This window comes from Takifugu rubripes, chromosome 11 (assembly GCF_901000725.2).
Source record: "Takifugu rubripes chromosome 11, fTakRub1.2, whole genome shotgun sequence".
Lineage (NCBI taxonomy): Eukaryota > Metazoa > Chordata > Actinopteri > Tetraodontiformes > Tetraodontidae > Takifugu > Takifugu rubripes.
Genome location: NC_042295.1, coordinates 7,293,064 through 7,311,627, shown reverse-complemented (window position 1 = coordinate 7,311,627; position 18,564 = coordinate 7,293,064). Strand labels below are relative to the sequence as shown.

General features: G+C 41.8%; 1 protein-coding gene across 3 annotated transcripts in view; it reads left to right on the top strand.

The window, feature by feature from the left end:
* LOC101065673 (cGMP-inhibited 3',5'-cyclic phosphodiesterase A-like) overlaps window positions 1-18,392 on the top strand; it is a 43,520-nt gene extending 25,128 nt beyond the window's left edge. For all 3 annotated transcript variants that reach the window (XM_011608458.2, XM_011608457.2, XM_029844001.1), the window contains 13 exons: window positions 4,382-4,527; window positions 4,629-4,735; window positions 5,156-5,399; window positions 5,489-5,565; window positions 5,643-5,839; window positions 5,974-6,111; window positions 6,218-6,329; window positions 6,694-6,801; window positions 7,549-7,739; window positions 8,154-8,357; window positions 8,468-8,629; window positions 11,703-11,961; window positions 13,346-18,392. In XM_011608458.2, the coding sequence (XP_011606760.1) occupies window positions 4,382-4,527; window positions 4,629-4,735; window positions 5,156-5,399; window positions 5,489-5,565; window positions 5,643-5,839; window positions 5,974-6,111; window positions 6,218-6,329; window positions 6,694-6,801; window positions 7,549-7,739; window positions 8,154-8,357; window positions 8,468-8,629; window positions 11,703-11,961; window positions 13,346-13,644 (2,244 nt within the window). In that variant the 3' untranslated portion in view covers window positions 13,645-18,392. The remainder of the gene's footprint in view (window positions 1-4,381; window positions 4,528-4,628; window positions 4,736-5,155; window positions 5,400-5,488; window positions 5,566-5,642; window positions 5,840-5,973; window positions 6,112-6,217; window positions 6,330-6,693; window positions 6,802-7,548; window positions 7,740-8,153; window positions 8,358-8,467; window positions 8,630-11,702; window positions 11,962-13,345) is intronic.
* The last annotated feature ends 172 nt before the right edge of the window (window positions 18,393-18,564 follow it).

Sequence of the window (18,564 nt, the reverse complement as noted above, 5' to 3'; positions counted from 1 at the left end):
ATGTGACTAAGCTTTAAGCAGAGATGACTAAATTAAAAAATGTTGATTTACTTTCCCACGTAAATTTTCGATCCCGATGCAGGAACCACCTCCATTTCCACCTTCCCCTCTGCTATTGTGTGCACTCTTCTAATGTACAATGGCACACAGGCATCCAGAGAGCTTTTTAATCTTTTACAAAGCCAGGGATTCAAAAATGTATGCAGGCACTTAAGATGGCAAGTAAAGTAAATAAAGCATGTGATGCTATGCACGATAGTCTACCAAGCAAGTGACAAGTCACTTTAATGATGCCGGAGTGCACTCAAGTGCTATGCAGTTAAAGTCAGTAAGATGCTACCTCATTATCCTACTGAGACCCAAACACACACACACACACACACACACACTATATATATATATATATACTTCTTCTTACTTAAAGATACATCTCCTGGATGCACTGGGACACATCAGTGATGTATCCTGGGTTCATAGGGTGTTTCGGGTCCTACAACATCATACACCCTTGCCCAGGCGACCCAGCCAGGGTGATCAAGACCCGGCTTGTGTCCCAGTAGCAACCCACGGATCTGCCTTCTTCAGCCACAGCCACCTTGTAGCTTTCTCTGCAGCTTCACTTGTGGATTTAATGGCCCTCTTTTTGGCTGTTCCTGTGACTCCCAATTGGCCAAAGACTTTACAGAGGGAGATGGTACTTATCGCCTGGAGTCTGTTGTCGACATCTCCTTTGGCTGTGGCTTGGATGATGTTGGACACATCCTCATCAAACTGCAGCCACTCACTCCGTCTATTTGCTGGGGGCCACTTAATCCGCTGCTGTTGAACTACTCTGTTAGGGTTAGGAGGGTCCGGTACGTGGAGGGACTGGGTCCAGGACCTGTGCGTTGCACCTCAACCTCCCGCTCCAGACATTTCATTCTGGCCTGATGGAGCTTTAAGCCACGCTGGTTCTTGCACAGCTTGCTGCAGATACATGTCACTGTCGTAGTCATTTCCATTGCAGGGGTCATTAACGTTAGTTCCGTCCGATTGGGGATCTCATCCCCCCCCCTCTCGGGATCTCCTGGGGGTGTTTCTCTGTAGGGCTTTCCATAGCTTGTTTGGGTTCCTTCTCGTGAAAGATACAGGCTAGGGTGCTAACCCATGCTGTCCCGGGTGTCATTACTGCCAAACTGTCTTTCCAGTAGTCGACCAAACTATTCTTGGTTGTCACCTAGTCTATATATATATAGTCTGAGGGTTCTGCGCAGGATCTTAGCTGTTCTGCGCTCTTCTGGACAGAAATCTCTGATGTGGTTCCTGGTATCTGTTGGAGCCATCTACTCAGGTTGGGTGTTACTGCCCCTAGTGTCCCAATCACTACTGGGACCACTGTTGCCTTCATTCCCCTCATTCTCTCCATCTCCTCCTTCAGCCCTTGTTACTTCTCCAGCTTCTCATGTTCCTTCTTCCTGATGTTGCTATCAGTTGGGATTGCTACATCTATCACCACCACTGTCTTCTGGTGTTTATCCACCACCACTATGTCAGGCTGGTTGGCCACCACCATCTTGTCAGTCTGGATCTGGAAGTCCAACAGGATCTTGGCCTGCTTGTTCTCCAGCACTTTCAGGGGTGTCTCCCACCTGGACCCTGGGACCTCCAGTCCATACTCAGTGCAGATGTTCCTGTACACCAGGGGTCACCAACACAGTGCCCGTGGGCACCAAGTCGCCCGCAATGACCACGAGAGTCGCCCGCAAGCCTGTTCTAAAAATAGCAAAACTCGCAAGTGAGATGCGTCTAAGAAAATTTTTTCTACTGCTTTTTTTTAACCACACCTGCATCTACAGATTTTAAAATGACAATGTCTTCAAAATAAAAAAATATATAAATAAAGTGAAGGTGAACTCTGACCTAGTTCAAAGGTCAGTATTGTGCACATGCAAGAATCTTTGCGCTTGTGGAGAATAAACTAGTGGGCAGTGAAGATGGTGAGTGGAGTGCAATTTTCTACCCCAAAAACATGGCAAAAAGAAGACAGTAAATTTATCATTTTCAAAGTGAATGGGAGGAAGAGTAATTTTTTACTACTGTGAAAGGAAGGTGTGTACATTGCATTTGTGGGGCGACTGTGATGACGGCGAAGCAGCACAATGTGGAGCGACGGTTCACTACGCGTCATGAAAGCTACAATGCTAACGCTAACTACCCACCGGGAAGCATTCTACAGTCAGAGAAGGCCCCTGAGCTAAAAAGTGTCTTTATAAAATGTAACAGATTTTGAGCAGAATTGCAGTAGATTCGTTCAGTTAAGATTTATTCAATATGAAAGTTTTTTTTTTTTTAAATGTTGCATAACGTTTTAAAACATGGTTCAACATAGTTTATGAATTGTTAAAATGGTTTAGTTTCTTATGGTTGAAAGGGTCTGGTGAAAACTCGACATTTTTTTCTGATCAAATGTTGAAGTGATTGTCTGAACAATTGCTAAGATTAATAATAATAAAGTGTTGAATATTGATCTTTTCTGTTACCCACTCTAAGTTATTGACACACACACACACACACACACACACAATTTGTTATTTTAGAGGAGTGTGTCAAGCGGTAGCCCTTCACACGACTCGGTACCCATGACGTAGCTCTTGGTTTCAAAAAGGTTGGTGACCCCTGCTGTACACTATGCCAGCCACCTGGTTATGCCGCTCCATGTATGCCTTGCCTGCTAGCATCTTGCACCCTGCTGTGTCTGGACTGTCTCAGGGGCATCTCCACACAGTCTGCACCTGGGGTCTTGTCTGGTATGGTAGACCCTGGCCTCTATTGCTCTGGTGCTCAGGGCCTGTTCCTGTGCAGCCATGAGTAGTGCCTCTGTGCTGTCTTCCAGTCCGACCTTTGTCAGCCACTGGTATGTTTTCTCGATATTAGCCACTTCCTCAATTTGTTGGTGGTACATTCCATGCATGGTCTTGTCCTTCCATGATAGCCCCTTAGATTCCTCCTCCTTGGTGGGCTTTTGTTGCCTGAGGCATTCACTCAGCAGTGGGTCAGTGGGGGCCATCTTCTTGATCTACTCTCGGAGACTTGTTGTTTCCTCCTGGACAGTAGTTCGGACAATTACTAGTCCTCGGCCCCCTTCCTGTCGCTTTGTGTACAGCCTCAGGACACTGGACTTACGGTGAAACCCTCCGTGCATGGTGAGGAGCTTCCTTATCTTGATGTCAGTGGCTTGTATCTCTTCCAGTGGCCAGGGTATTATGCAAGCAGGGTATCTGATTACTGGCAGGGCGTAGGTGTTTATGGCCTGGATCTTATTCTTACCGTTCAGCTGACTTTTCAGGACCTGTCTTAACCTTTGTAGCTATTTGGCTGTGGCTGACCTCCTAGCTGCATCCTCATGGTTACCATTTGCCTGCGGGATCCCCAGGTATTTGTAGCTCTCCTGCACATCTGTGATGTTCCCTTCTGGTAGTTCAACCCCGTCAGTCGCGATCACCTTTCCTCTTCTAGATATCATCCACCCACATTTATCTAGTCCGAATGACATCCCAATGTCTTTGCTGTAGATCCTAGTGAGGTGGATCAGGGAGTCGATGTCACACTCATTCTTGGCATAGAGCTTGATGTCATCCATGTAGAGGAGATGGCTGATGGTTGTTCCACTTCGGAACTGGTACCCATAGCCACTCTTGGTGATAATCTGGCTGAGTGGGTTTAGGCCTATGCAGAACAGCAGGGGGGACAGAGCATCTCATTCATATATGCCACATCTGATGCTCACCCGCGCAATTTGAGTTGGCTTCCAGAGTCGTGTTCCACAGCTTCATGGAGTTCTCAAATCAAATCAAATCAGTCTTTATTTATATAGCGTCTTATACAATCAAAATTGTTTCAAGGCACTTTCCAGAATCCCAGGGCCTGACCCCAGACAAGCAACAGTGGCAAGGAAAAACTCCCCTTTAACAGGAAGAAACCTTGAGCAGGACCAGGGTCATGTAGGGGGACCCTCCTGCTGATGGCCGGCTGGATGAACTCTCTTAGTGTCCTGTTGATGTTATACAGCTTTAGGCACTCTAGTATCCATGTGTGCGGCATTGAGTCGTAGGCTTTCTTGTAATAAATCTAGGCAGTGCACAGGGTAGTGTGTCGCGTCCTACAGTCTCGGGAAATTGCCCTGTCAACCAGCTTTTGGTGCTTGGCACCTCTGGTGTTGTTCCCTATGCCTTTCTGTGCTCTGCTCATGTATTGATCCATGTGCCTGCTGATCTTAGCCGCCATGATGCCTGATAGGAGCTTCCATGTGGTGCTGAGGCCGACCCTTCTGGGGACCCTTCATTTTGTGTGTGTGTGTGTGTGTGTGTGTGTGTGTGTGTGTGTGTGTGTGTGTGTGAAACAGCGCTTACGGCGGAGTTTGCCTCCTGGATTGCTCCGAAGAATTTCATCCACTTGGACCACGACCACCTCAGCGACAGGCTTGCCCACCATTGAACCCGGCCCACTACGCCGAGACCGCTCAGCCAGCATCAAGTGTGCCACAGAGAGGTTATTCTCAAGCCACTGCAAGGGAGAAATTCTGATGTGAGCACTGTTGATGAAAGAAGGGTCTCTAAAATATATTGTTCTTTTTTTTCCCACCTCCTCAGTGAATCGTGGGCAAACTCGCTTATGATGACCATTTCAAAGAGTCGCTCCATGTCGGCTTCCTGCGCTGCCTACAACCATCTCTACAGCCAAACGCTGGCACGATCAGGTTTGTGTGATGGAACTTTTTCTTTTTTAAACTTTTTTTTGTCAAAAACACTCAACTTGGCAGGAATAATGACTGGTTGGTGATTTTGATTCTAATGGTTGGTGGTCTTGAAATCCTAAATGAGATTAGTTTGAGGGCTATGGGAAGTAGCTGCTCTAAATTGGTTGTTTGTCTCTGTTGGGAAAAGGTGACTAGTTGGTTTGATATCTCAACTGCAAGAAAAATAAGTTTAACATATGAACTTGGTTGAGACGTCACCAGTTTTTAACTATAACTTGCTCTTCAAAAACACACGAAGGGTGTTAAAAGTGAACATGTGGCACCTTTCATAACTTACTATTATTGACCAACTGGGGACTGACCTGACTGTGATTCATTATTATTGGATGACTGGTTCGACAACATTATTGTCGTTGTCAGGTTTCGCCCCCTCCAATGTGTCACCCCTCAGTTCTCCATGTCCCTCTCCTCCTGTCCTGGGCACCCCTGTCTCGAGCCCAACCACAAAGATGTGTCCAGTGCAGCTACCCGAGCCAGCTGTTACCCTGTCGGAGTGCCCCCCAACCTCTGCAGCTCCCAAGAGGCACCACAGAGCCTTAACTCACAGCCAGAGTGCCCCGAGCTCCACCACCCCATATTGGCGACCTCCATCACTCTGTGGAAGGTGATGAGTTGAGTTCATCCACCTGGTGAATTATGGTGAAAATGAAATTTGGAATTTGGTCAGAATGTTTCTTCTTTCTTGTTGGAAAGCTGTGACCGACCGCTGAATAGTCAACTAAACCATGCAGTGGAATCTGTTGACAAGGGAGAAAGAATACCCCATCCAGGTAAACGGTTGACATAAGGGAGCCACATAATTGAACTGAGGATAACAGGTTTTCTAACATGTAAAATGCCCCCTCAGATGAGCGTGTCATAGCATCCTCAGACTATGACAGCACTTACGACAGCACCTACGAGACCAATCACAGTGACAGCAGTGACTTTGCACAGAATGAAGAAGAAGGGGATGGAGGCAAGAAGCCACCAGAAGAGAGACACAACTGCAAGGAGTTTCTAGAGAGGGGCATCGTTCTTCACCCACTTCTGTTATCGCCAGAGGTGAGAAATCCTGCAGAGTCTCAGCAGATTTTGGTATGGAAAGAAAGATAGCAAAGGATAAAGAACACATTTTGGATGATATGAAGAATTTTAGCTAATGTTTTTTTTTTTCACTACTGTCTACTAACTAACAGGATAAGCCGGTCTTGGCCTCAGAACCTCTGCTGATGCCAGGACTGGAACCTCTGGTGAGTCAGCTCGGTAGCTGGAATTTCCCTATTTTCAAACTCGTGGAGAAAACTCAGGGTGAAACCGGTCGCATCCTCAGTCAGGTAAATATACTTTACTGTGTGTCTGGGACCTGCATAGCAACAATAAAACCTATGTGAACCTTGGCTTTGTTAGATGATTGCTAAGAATTTTAGTATTGTCTCTCAGGTTTCTTACAGGCTTTTTGAGGACACGGGTCTTTTTGAGACATTTAAAATTCCCATTCAAGAGTTCATGAACTACTTCCATGCTTTGGAGAACGGATACAGGGTCATCCCTTGTAAGTAGTTTGTTTCCTGCAATATCGCTATTGGCCACAAGGTGGGCGTGTAGTTTTGCCAGTAAAATAAAGGCCTCATCTTCTCTCATGGTTGAGAATTTAAGGTGGTGCCTGGCTTGTGTATGTATTTTATTCAAAATAAATGTTTTATTTAAAATTAATTTAATATGGTAGCTGGCTCCAATAATGAAAGTATGACAGGGCCATTTAAGATGTATTGTTGTTTTGTTATTATTATTATTTAGCCCTGTTCATATCAATCTGCTTTCAGGCAGTGTTAATGTGCATTTGCATAATGGTTACTGTGGGGTAAAAAGATAATATTGGCATTTGTGAAGTATAACAAAGGTTGTTCCTTTCTCAGACCACAACCGCATTCATGCCACTGATGTGCTGCATGCAGTGTGGTACCTCACCACTCAGCCTGTGCCTGGTCTGCCTACCCTGATGGCAGAGAATGGATTACACGCAGGTGAGGTCAGAATAAGGTGCCTGTTCTCTGATAGCCATATTTTAGCACATTAACATTTCCACTGCTTTTCCAGCATTCATTCCAGAGGAATTCTGGCATTAAGCCAGATGTTTTTATTCACGCATGCAGCAGGACAAACCTTGTGGGATGTGGGTGGAATAAATGTACCAAATAGACTACTACACAAAGTACATATCGCATCCAGCTGAATTCCATAACTATTCTTATCCACTTATGCACTAGTTGGCACGCACATCTGTGCCCTGTATGCTGATGTTTAATTGCTCATACAAATAAGGTAGTTGGTAGAAGGAACCAGCTGGGTGGAATCTGGTTTATATAAAAAGTTTCTTCAGAAAGAACCCTGATTATTCAATAATTTGATGTGATGTGAGTGACGTGTAAAAGGGGGATTTGGCAATACAAAGTGAATTTTGTTCCCTGTAATATATATGAAACCCAGTAATATCTTATTCCCATATTCTTATTGTGCATATAGCTAATTTGCTTATGTGCTGCTTTCAGGCACAGTTGGCCATAAAAGAAGCTCACTTATTCTCATGCTGCATTTCTTGGCAGAATAAAAATAGTTTAATTATTTTCAAAGTTTTGGATTGACATTTTAGCTTAATCATATCATGTAGTTGGACTAAATATCCTGTATAACTCTCGTTAAAGTTTTCCTTGAAAACTAGATCTTCGAGCAGGCAAACTCCCTGACCTCCCTCTCCCTCCCTGCTGTCTCAGTAAATGGTATCACTCCCAGTACGTCAGGCTTCATATCCAAGATGAACCCTGTGGCTGATGAAGGCTATGGAACCCTGGCTGGCCTGATTCCTGCTCTGGAGTTAATGGCCCTGTATGTTGCTGCTGCCATGCATGACTACGACCATCCGGGAAGAACCAATGCCTTTCTTGTAGCTACCAGCGCTCCACAGGTAAGCCAGTGTAGACTGTGGTATTGGACCCACCACAGTGATGGTTTCATACAAATGAGTGCTGTCCACAAAATATTATTAATTATTACTAAACCAATATAAATTTCACTGACGCCTTTGGAAGCTGTAGGTGACAAATCATTTTAGAAATAATTAGTCATTCCGAAGGTTGAAATCAACCTAATATGTATTAACAGCCAAACAGCTCTGCTCCCACTAAAATAGCTATATTACGTTTAATTTATAAAAACCCCATTTGGCTGTGGAAAGTCCACATCTATTTGCGTACAATCAGCATAATCCTGAACAACCACCTCAAGGACAGAATGTGAAATGTGTTCAGGCCAGCAAAGGAAGCCTTTGGAGTGATTACAGTGGTTCTTCTTCTTCTTCAACTTCTACCTCTCACTGCAGGCTCTTCTTTACAATGATCGTTCAGTCTTGGAAAATCACCACGCGGCTTCAGCATGGAACCTCTTCTTATCTCGACCCGAGTACAACTTCCTCATAAACCTTGAACATGTGGAGTTCAAGCGCTTCCGGTTTTTAGTCATTGAAGCCATCCTGGCCACTGACCTCAAAAAGCATTTTGACTTCTTAGCAGAGTTCAATGCAAAGGTAACCATTTTGATCTGTGGCACAAAGAATCACCCAGCCATCAATCATCCAGGCAGTGGGAACTGAAAAGGTTTGTCTTGATGTAAGCCTGCATGTGCGCGTCTTTCCAGGTGGGCGATGATGGCGTGTCCGGTATCGACTGGACCAATGAAAACGATCGATTGTTGGTGTGCCAGATGTGCATCAAGCTGGCTGATGTCAATGGGCCGCTGAAGTGTAAGGAGCTGCATCTGCAGTGGACGGAGGGAATCGTCAATGAATTCTATGAACAAGTATGCTGCAGCCTGACAGGACCCATTTATAAAAGCATGCTTTGACTTTGACCTTGGTACCACTCAAGGAGTAGATCACTGAAATAATCAATATCTAATGTTACATTATCTCACCTTGAACATTATATGATCCATCCATCCTTTGGCTGTTAAATTATACCATATGTTGATGTCATGTAGTATAAATATTTGGGGTTAGAAATATTTTTCACATATACTAAAAACTAAACTAATATGAAGCCCAGTGTAGGACCGTTAAAGATCTGTGATATTTCCTTTCCTGCTCAGGGACCATTAGACAGATTTTAAGTTTTTAGAGAGACACAGAAACAGTCGTTCTAATGCATGCAAGACTTTAGTCGGATGGACATCTTCACCAACAGTGGTCCTTTCTGCCAGTTCGTGAAGAACAGGTTGAGATGATGAGACAGATCGGACATAAATACTCAATTAATTTCCGAGAAATGGCTCTAATCTGTGCCAGATGTGTTCTTCGCTTGCATCTGTGCCAAAATTTCAAACTAATTAAATAAATTTCCACCCACCCATTGTTACAATCATAATTAATGAACATACGATCTAACGCTACAATTAAAACCTCAGTACAGTACAGTTAAAACCTCAGTACAGTTGATAGCAGCAAGCACCTTCGACTGATATGATTGTAAGTCTTTTATTTCTCCTTTACCTATTCCTAATTGGGATTTATGGATGACCTTACAGCAGGAAGGTGCTAGGTAGAATACATGAAAGCCTTTGAGAGACCGAGGGTGTGGTATATGCACAGAGGAGAGATGAGCTAAATGAGTCAGGCTGAGGTCATTTTACTTATGTGATCTGATAACATGAAGCAGAATTTGCCTCCAGGCACTTTGTATCATCTCAGTGAGGCATAAAAAGGTCTCTGTTGGAAAGGAAGCTTTCATGGTCACAGCCAGTGCAAGCACAGACGCATATGGACACATGTAGAGGATAATTAAGCATGTGGTCCAGGCTTCCGGTTGCCATAGTGATTAGAGCCCTTGTCCCTCGGCAGCCTTCCTTCAATTGCTTTAAAAGACCTGGAATTACAGAAAAACTGGAAATTTTAATCACATGCATGCCACAAAATAATGGCTAAAAGGAACCACCTTCTGCATTGTATTTTACTTCTTTGACAAGATGAAACATACTTATTAATACCAGAATGCAATCCGATTTTTTTCAATGCAATACAATTAACTTGCAAATACTATTTTACACCTCTGTTGGTTGTTAAACTGCTCCAACTGTCAGATTCAAAAATTGCTTCTTCAAATGTGATAAGAAATTCTTTGAAAATGCTTTGAAAATATTTCATATAGACTCGAGCAAGTACATTATGTGTATGATTGGAGTTATTGGAGTTATTAGACCGACGAATCTGCTTCCAAATGGAGTTCCACTTTGGAGTCTCCAACATGTCTCTGCTGAGCTCTAATGGTCATCAGGTCACAGGGATTTAATAGATGGAGTTTCTGGCCAATGAGCGTTGTGCTGGAGCTTTTCATATCTGAGCTGCCAAAGCTGTTAACTCCTTCAGGGTAGTTGTGGCTGTGTTAGTGGCTGGTTTCTGATGACCTGCCCTGCTTAATATCACTTTATATATAGTAAATCAGTTTCCACTTTCCAAGATTTAAAGATTTGAATCAAATCAAATCAATCTTTATTTATATAGCGTCTTATACAGTCAAAATTTCCAGAATCCCAGGGCCTAACCCCAGACAAGCAACAGTGGCAAGGAAAATCTCCCCTTTAACAGGAAGAAACCTTGAGCAGGACCAGGCTCATGTAGGGGGACCCTCCTGCTGATGGCCGGCTGGGTAAAGAGAGAGGAGAGGAGAGGAGAGGAGAGGAGAGGAGAGGAGAGGAGAGGAGAGGAGAGGAGAGGAGAGGAGAGGAGAGGAGAGGAGAGGAGAGGAGAGGAGAGGAGGAGGGGGGTGGGGAGAGGAGAGGAGAGGAGAGGAGAGGAGAGGAGGAGAGGAGAGGAGAGGAGAGGAGAGGAGAGGAGAGGAGAGGAGAGGAGAGGAGAGGAGAGGAAACCATGACCCAGTGGGGTTACAGAGGCCTGTCAGGTGATCATGTTTCCGGACCCCGGCAGCCTTGGCCTATAACAGCATAGCTAAGATGTGACCTAATGATTAGACGACCCCCTAAGTATGATAATCTGTCTGTCTATGATAGTAACTGGAACTACAGATTTAGTAACAATAAGGTTTTTCAAAGAGGTAGGTTTTAAGTCTGATCTTAAAAGTAGCGATGGAGTCAGCCTCCTGTACCTGGACAGGGAGCTGGTTCCATAGCAGGGGGGCCTGGTAGCTAAATGCTTGGCCCCCCATTCTACTCCTAGAAACTCTGGGGACCACAAGTAGACCAGCATTCCGAGAGCGGAGCGGTCTATTGGGCTGATAAGGTATCACTAGCTCCTCCAGGTAGGGTGGAGCTAGGCCTCTGAGGACCTTGTAGGTCAAAAGAAGGGTTTTACAAATTATTCTAAATTTAACGGGCAGCCAATGAAGAGACGCCATTACAGGAGTTATGTGATCTCTTTTGTCAATACTTGTCAGAACTCTGGCTGCCGCATTTTGGATCAACTGGAGGCTTCTTAAAGAGTTGTTTGGACACCCTGATAATAAAGTATTACAATAGTCCAGCCTGGAAGTAACAAAAGCATGAATTTTCAGCATCATGCCGCGTCAGTAGCTTCCTAATCTTTGTGATGTTTCTCAGGTGAAAAAAGGCACTTCTAGAGACTAATTTAATGTGTGAGTTGAAGGAGAGATTTTGATCAAAAGTTACTCCTAGATTTCTCACAGAGAGACTAGATGTTAATGAGATACCATCTAGAGTGATCATATGATCTAATCTATCCCTGAGAGGTTCAGGACCAAACACCATGACCTCAGTTTTTCCTGGGTTAAGGAGGAGGAAAGTTGAAGACATCCAGGACTTTATGTCTTTAAGACAGGTCTGGAGTTTCACTAACTTCTCTGTCTCCTCTGGTTTCAGAAATTGTCACAGAATGGTTCAAATCTAACTGATGTTACCTTTCTAGGGTGATGAAGAAGCAAGTTTGGGCCTTCCCATCAGCCCATTCATGGACCGCTCTGCTCCTCAGCTGGCCAAACTGCAGGAATCATTCATCACTCACATAGTGGGACCCCTGTGCTCTTCGTACGATTCTGCCGCTCTTATGCCAGGATGTTGGGTGGATTCGCCTGAGGAGGAGACGGAAGCAAAAGAAGGAGCAGATATTCAAGAGGGAGAAGAGGACATGGCAGATTACGGCACATCTTCGGGTTCTGGCACCTGCAGTATGTTGTTGTATTTCCGACTATACGATGAAAATTTACTGATTGTTTAAACAAAACAAAAATCCATGCCAATATTATCTAGAGAGTGGGTGAGAGCGCCATAGACTTGAGAAGATCTGAGCTGTTATAGTGTGTATCATCATAACACAGAGGCATGCAAAGGTACAGGCAGCCCTGGTGACGGTGAATTTCAAACACTCCTTTTCAGCAGGAGGTCAAGGCTTGTTTTTCAACGTCAATAGGAAAGGTCAGGGGATCGAATTCTCTAAGCTTTATCAATACTCAAGGCCATCTAACCTTGTCCCAACAATCTGCAGCCATGCACACTGATGGATGGATGCCCACAAAGCAGGAGTGGCTTTGAGGAGATAGAAAAGTGTATTCAGGTACAGATTTCCTAAGTGGAGAGTGTAATTTGGAAACGGCCATCAACAGGAACAATGGTGGTCACAAGAAGTTCTGGAAGACTGAGAAACAAATCAGAGAAATAATAATAATAAGATAGGTAGAACACCTCTAGGAAGTTTTGTCAGGCTTGCTGTGAAATGCTGTTCAACTCCTCTGCAATCCCTGCACAAACATGGCCTTCCATCAAAAGACCATTTTTTTTATATCCTGACCACAACGTTCAGTGTTACAGAAGGTCATCCAGACAAAGACAGACTGAGGAAGTCCTGTGGACCAACAAGGTTAAAATGGGATTCATTAGCTGCAATCTCCAAAGGTATGTTTGGAGAAGAAAAGTGTTATGCTTGTGGGAGAATCAGTCGTGCTTCAGGATTGTATGGGAGCCATTGGCACAGGGAAGAAAGAATGAAGAAAACAAAAAAGCATCTGTAGAAAAAAGCTGAAATTCAAGAGAAGATGGCTTCTACAACTTGATAATGATTAAACTTAAAATCCTTGAGGATTTAAAAAAAAAAAAAGGATCAGATCTTGCTAGATGACCCAACAATCCCACAGAGCTGGGAGACTTTTGAATGGAAGAAGGGACGAATATCCCTCAAACAAGAACTGGAGCACACTTAGCTGGTTAAAAAAGCATGATACTTGCCAAAGGCAGTGCTACTAAATACTAACCATGCAGAGAGCCCAAACATTTGCTGCAGGCCACTTTAATTTTAACTTGTTTTATTTTTCTTAATATTAAGAGAATGCGTCACCTGTAGCTTTGTATGTTTGAGATAATTTTATCTTGTAGGGTCGTAGAAGTTTTTAGCTTTTTTTCGCTAAACAAAAGTCAAAGTACCATAATAGTAGAAATTACAATTCTGCGTTGATGGAGTCCTGCCTCACTTAAATTACTGTATATAAGCTTTGTTTTATATGTAGTAGTTTTTTCTGTTTGTCTCACTCTTGACTTTTTAAAAAATTAATCTCACAGAGAGAAGAGAAATCGTAAAGCTGAGCAGGAGGAAAGTCTTTTGCCAGATCACACAGCACCTTCTGGAAAACCATGAGATGTGGAAAAGGGTCCTTGTTTCAGAGGTTCAGGAAGAAGAGCAGAAAGAGGAACAGAACTGCATTGATCCAATCACAGCCATTCATGAAGAGGAGGAGGAGGACCAAGCAAGTAAAGAGGAGGATTTTGCTGAAGGAGTGGATGAGGGGGAGATGATGCCAGCATTAGAGGCAGAGGAGTTACCTTCACAAACGGACACTTCAGGGGAAAACGAGGCTTGAAATTAGCTTAAACCAAGAGTTTGAACATTGTCTAAAAGTGATTATATCCACACACTTGATAGAGTAGCCAGCACATCACTTCGACACGACACTGTAGATGATATTTGTGGTAAAATGTGCCTAACAAACACTAGGTGTGAAGACAGAGATAATGCAGTGCATGAAAGATGAAGTGAGTGTGAACTAGAGTAAGAAGGATGAGGAGGAGGGTGACCGCAGCTGAGTTGGCATCTTAGCGTTTGTTTTTGCCAGGATCTGCCCACACCATCCTGCACTGTGGGCCCACCAGACTAATTCGCTCCACCAGTTAGTAAGAAACCATCATGCACACTTCTCTCACACAACCATTTTGGAAACACTGTACGGAGCTTCTGGTCAGGTTCAGGATGAGCAACAAGACAATGACATAAAAGCCAGGGAAAAAGCTGTGTCCACTGAGGTTAAGCTGTGGGGAATTTCAGAGAGAAAGAGAGCAAGAGCTATGAGGGATAAAAAATAATAGACCAAGATGTGGTTCATTGTGCAGACAAAACACTTTTACAAGCTTCGCATACACACAGCTCACAATGGTCTAGCACAATCCATTTTTGCAACAAATAGGAAGGATAACAAGGAACCCTGTTGATCTAAAAGCTTTAATCTCACTCAAGCAACATAACAAAGACGTAAAAATAAAGTTTTGTTCATGTTACGTCAATCTGACACACCTACTGTAGAGAAAAAACCCGAGCAGTGTAGCACTTGCCCTTTTATACTGTTTGAGAAGTGATTAAAGCTGTTTAGAAAATTTCTGGTTACATTCTTACAATCCCCATTTGCCCAGTGTTATAGCACGACCACTGAGAATCTTAAAACATACATGCAAGTAGATAGAGACTAGTTCTCTTCAGATATTTATGGCATTTTTGCTGACCAAATATTTAGAAAGTAATGTAGGACACATTGGAATGTGGTTTATAATTACCCTTAATGAGATCTATAAAACGTCATAGCTTGAAGAAAATCCTTAAACCTGTAAAAGATCATTGCCATTTTCTAGGTTAAAAGTCCTCATAAGGCTCCCAAAACAGAGTCACTATAACATCAATGTCTAATGATGAATCAAATTTAGTATACCAGTCAGATGCAGTGATAGCCTTGTAGTAGCCTTGGTTGACCCATCTTCAGGGGTTCTCACCCTAATGAAATTGTTTTATTATCTGTTGAATGAGCTCTAATTGAGAGCTAATATATTAAATATTCTTTGAGGTAATCAGTCTAATGAAGCTTAAGTTTAATATTTTTAAAAAGGGAAGGGAAAGAAAGAAAGAAGCAGGTTACTGTGACTGTTTTTGATTAATCAGAAGGATCTCACACTCTTTTCTACTCACATCTCAAAAGATTCCCATGAGATGGAACTCTTTGAAGATGAGCCAATTAAGTCAGATTGATAATCATGTGACACTCTTCAGCCTGGCCCTTGACAAGTTGTACAGAGAGATACAGTGTATGATCTAACTGAATCTAGCACCAGAAAAGCAAGACGTCCGGAGATTTTGTTGCTTATTACGTCTTAATTTTATGATTTAATCTATTTTATGCAGGTAGTTAATGTCAAAATGAGAAGAGCCCTTTGATATACAAGTAAAATAGTAAAATAGAACCTATTTTTTAAAGCATCTAAGAGAATTCCATTAAACTAAAGAAATTAACTGAGAATCGGAATCATGAAGTGAATCACTAGATCTCAAAAACCTTTGAGCAGTGTTGATTAAGAACATTGCTTTAGCTTAGTAATTGCAATGATCCAGCAAAGCTGCATAACTCCTTTAATAATTAAATACAATCCCCTCTTTAATCACAGCAAACGTGTCATATATAAAAAGCCAAAAATGATCTGTGAGTGGCAGGAGCAGTCTGTGGTTTAGGGTCAAGTACAGTTCATTGCTGGAGATGATCAAAGGGAAACAAAAATCTATTAGTAGAAAAACAGAATGAGGAATCCATAAAACCAGTCTGTGTGTGGGGGTGTTTTTAACCAGCTGAGCATTCTCCACTGTGACCTCATTTCCTTGATCAAAACTCCTTTCTCAATCCTCAGCTGTATCCATTGCACTGTTATCAAATACTCATTGTGCAAATGGGGACTTAACAGTGCAGCACAAAGCCCTTGACTGCTTATTTACCAAATGTTGCAGTGACCAAAGCCAGGACCTGCGTCGTAATAGGTGTTCAGTCTGCCATCATTAGTTGCAGCTAATCAATAATGAAACTTAACATTTGTAAATTAAGTTAGGTCTTGCAAATACTAATGCACTGATGTAAATCAGACAGGCCACTCTGGACAAAAAGCCCATAATGAAAGGAGCTATGGTTGCTAAGCAACAAAAAAAGGTTTGCAAGAAAAGTATAGCTATATACATGAAATGGTGGATTTTAAAACCACCTCCTAACCAGTGTATTAAAATACCACTCAAATCATACCACGGTTTGGTCCGTGGCCCCCATAGAGCAGCTGAGGCTAATCATTTTTTCAACAATTACCAATACTTATGAGAGCTGTGGGTTCACTCTTGGGTGCCTGGGAATATCACAAAAATGTAGGTAACTGTCATGTGTGAGTTGGATGACGTAAAATGAACAACAGTATTTAGATAGAGGTTATTTTCATTAACAGATATGAGGGTTTCTTCTAATTTAAAATACATGTATGTGTCTTTCTCTAATGACCTCACTAAATTTTAACAAAACTTCCAAAAATGCAAAATCAAAGTTGTCAACGGACTAGGATTTACCTTCATTGGTCTGGGAAAATATTAGGTATATCTGTGAATATTTATCAAGACCAGAGTGCTGTTTATGTCGATTACCAATGGATTAGAACAGGGGGGTAGAAATGAATTTCATGACAAGAAAAATACAGGGTATATAACACTATACTATCAGTATATTGAATATTGTTTATCAAAATGGACTTTGCACACACTCAAAAGTGTTTCAAACCAAAGAAATTATGTCTTTGTTTTGATTTGCAAATGCGAGAATGGATCGATTATTGCATACAGTTATGGAAGGTTTCGCAACTGTCACCAGGGATTCAACTCAAAATATGCCTAAGCTTTAGTCAAATAAAGCCTCAAATGCATGTGAAATGAACACATAGTGAACCCTTAGCGAAATCACACCTAAAATGTGGGCTAAAATTTCAAAACCAGACCAGATAATCATTTTTCCGTCTATGTCCTCCACATCCCATCATCCTTATCACCGTGGCTGTGTGAGAAGTCTGTCTGGTACTGTTGATCTTCCTTCACAGATACAGAATGTCCAATTGTAAGGAACATCAAGCCTCAAACTAATCTTCCTGTGCGCTTATTTACACTTTATTGAACCAGACTGGTCCTTGTACTGTGCACTAATGCAAAGAGATCACCGCAACATATGAGGCATACATACTGTAAAAAATGCACCTGCACTTCAAACAACAACATCACATTTTATACACAAATATTTTGAGTTGGAGGTGAAGTTAGGGTGGACCAACACATCAAAACCCACAAAGGAACTAACCAAACATCCTGTTCTCAGACTGGAGCCACAGTACTTCCTGTAGCCGCTTTCAACCAAATATCTAAAAGTATCCTTTTGGTACTGTTTGTTGTTTCAGCTATTTTACAATGGTGGTTATGTTTATGTGCCATAGCATTTTCACAGGTTTCATATGTATGTGGATGTTATTTCTAAATGCTGAAAGTGACATCTCTCTGTTTTAGTTATCAGGAAACCAAAAGGAATGTTTTTAAAATACCTTTATTAAAGTGAGACAAACAATAATGTTATGATTTTTATGAACTATAGCAGGCACTTCGCACTCTTGTTTTTGTTCTCTATATATCTTGCACTTAACACATGTAGCAATATTACAGGATGGATAATTTGATTCACCAGTATTTGTTCAAATGAAATATATCAAGTTTTATTTCTAAATATTGTTTGACTTTGTATAAATATATATACATAGGTATAAAATGTACATATTCAGAAGTATATTATAACAAAACCTTTTAGAAAAAAAATATTTATTTTTACTGTTTTGTAATTTAGACACAATACTGTAGCTTCTCTATTGTCAGATTTTTCTGGAAGTGCCTCTATATATATATATATATATATACACACACATACATATATGACAAAACTATACAATATATCGGGAATATTAGAGCCCGTCACTAGCCGAGCAGTGTTGATGTTGTAATGTGAATATTGTTGAATAATAACATTGTAAAATGCTACACACATGTCTGTCCTGTTCTTTTACATAATGACTTAATCTTTTTATTTCCCTTATTTAATTTGATATAATTGATAGTTTTACATCACTCAATTTTTTTGCAAGCATGTGGAGTGCTCTTAGTAGCTGGGATGTTTTCCATATTAGTGCTTCAATACTATTAGTGTGACATCAACCATCAACCCATCTGTGTAAAGGATATCTTCTTTAAAGGATAGATTCCATGCAGGTTGATAGACCAATTATCACCACTGAAACATGAATGGATCTGCAGGAAATTTTCCAACTAATTTATGCTGAGACATTTTACTGAAAATGTTATCTTTAAGCACTTGGTCTTAAAATTGCTTAAATCATGCACCAATATAGGTTCTTAATTTATGGCTATAGAGCTGGACACCCAATAATCATCCAATGATTTAATCATGATTGTAAATGCTCATAACTTCACACTAAAACATAATCTGTTACTAAACGTGGCTATTGATGATTTCTCTCCTCATCATTCACTTCTAACCTATATCTCAATTGACCTTTTTACTCTGATGTTTCATAGTACAAATTAATAAACATAAAGTGTGTGCAACACTATAAGGTTATGATGACCTATTCGGAGTAATTATCACCACAGCAATAGTAAAAACATG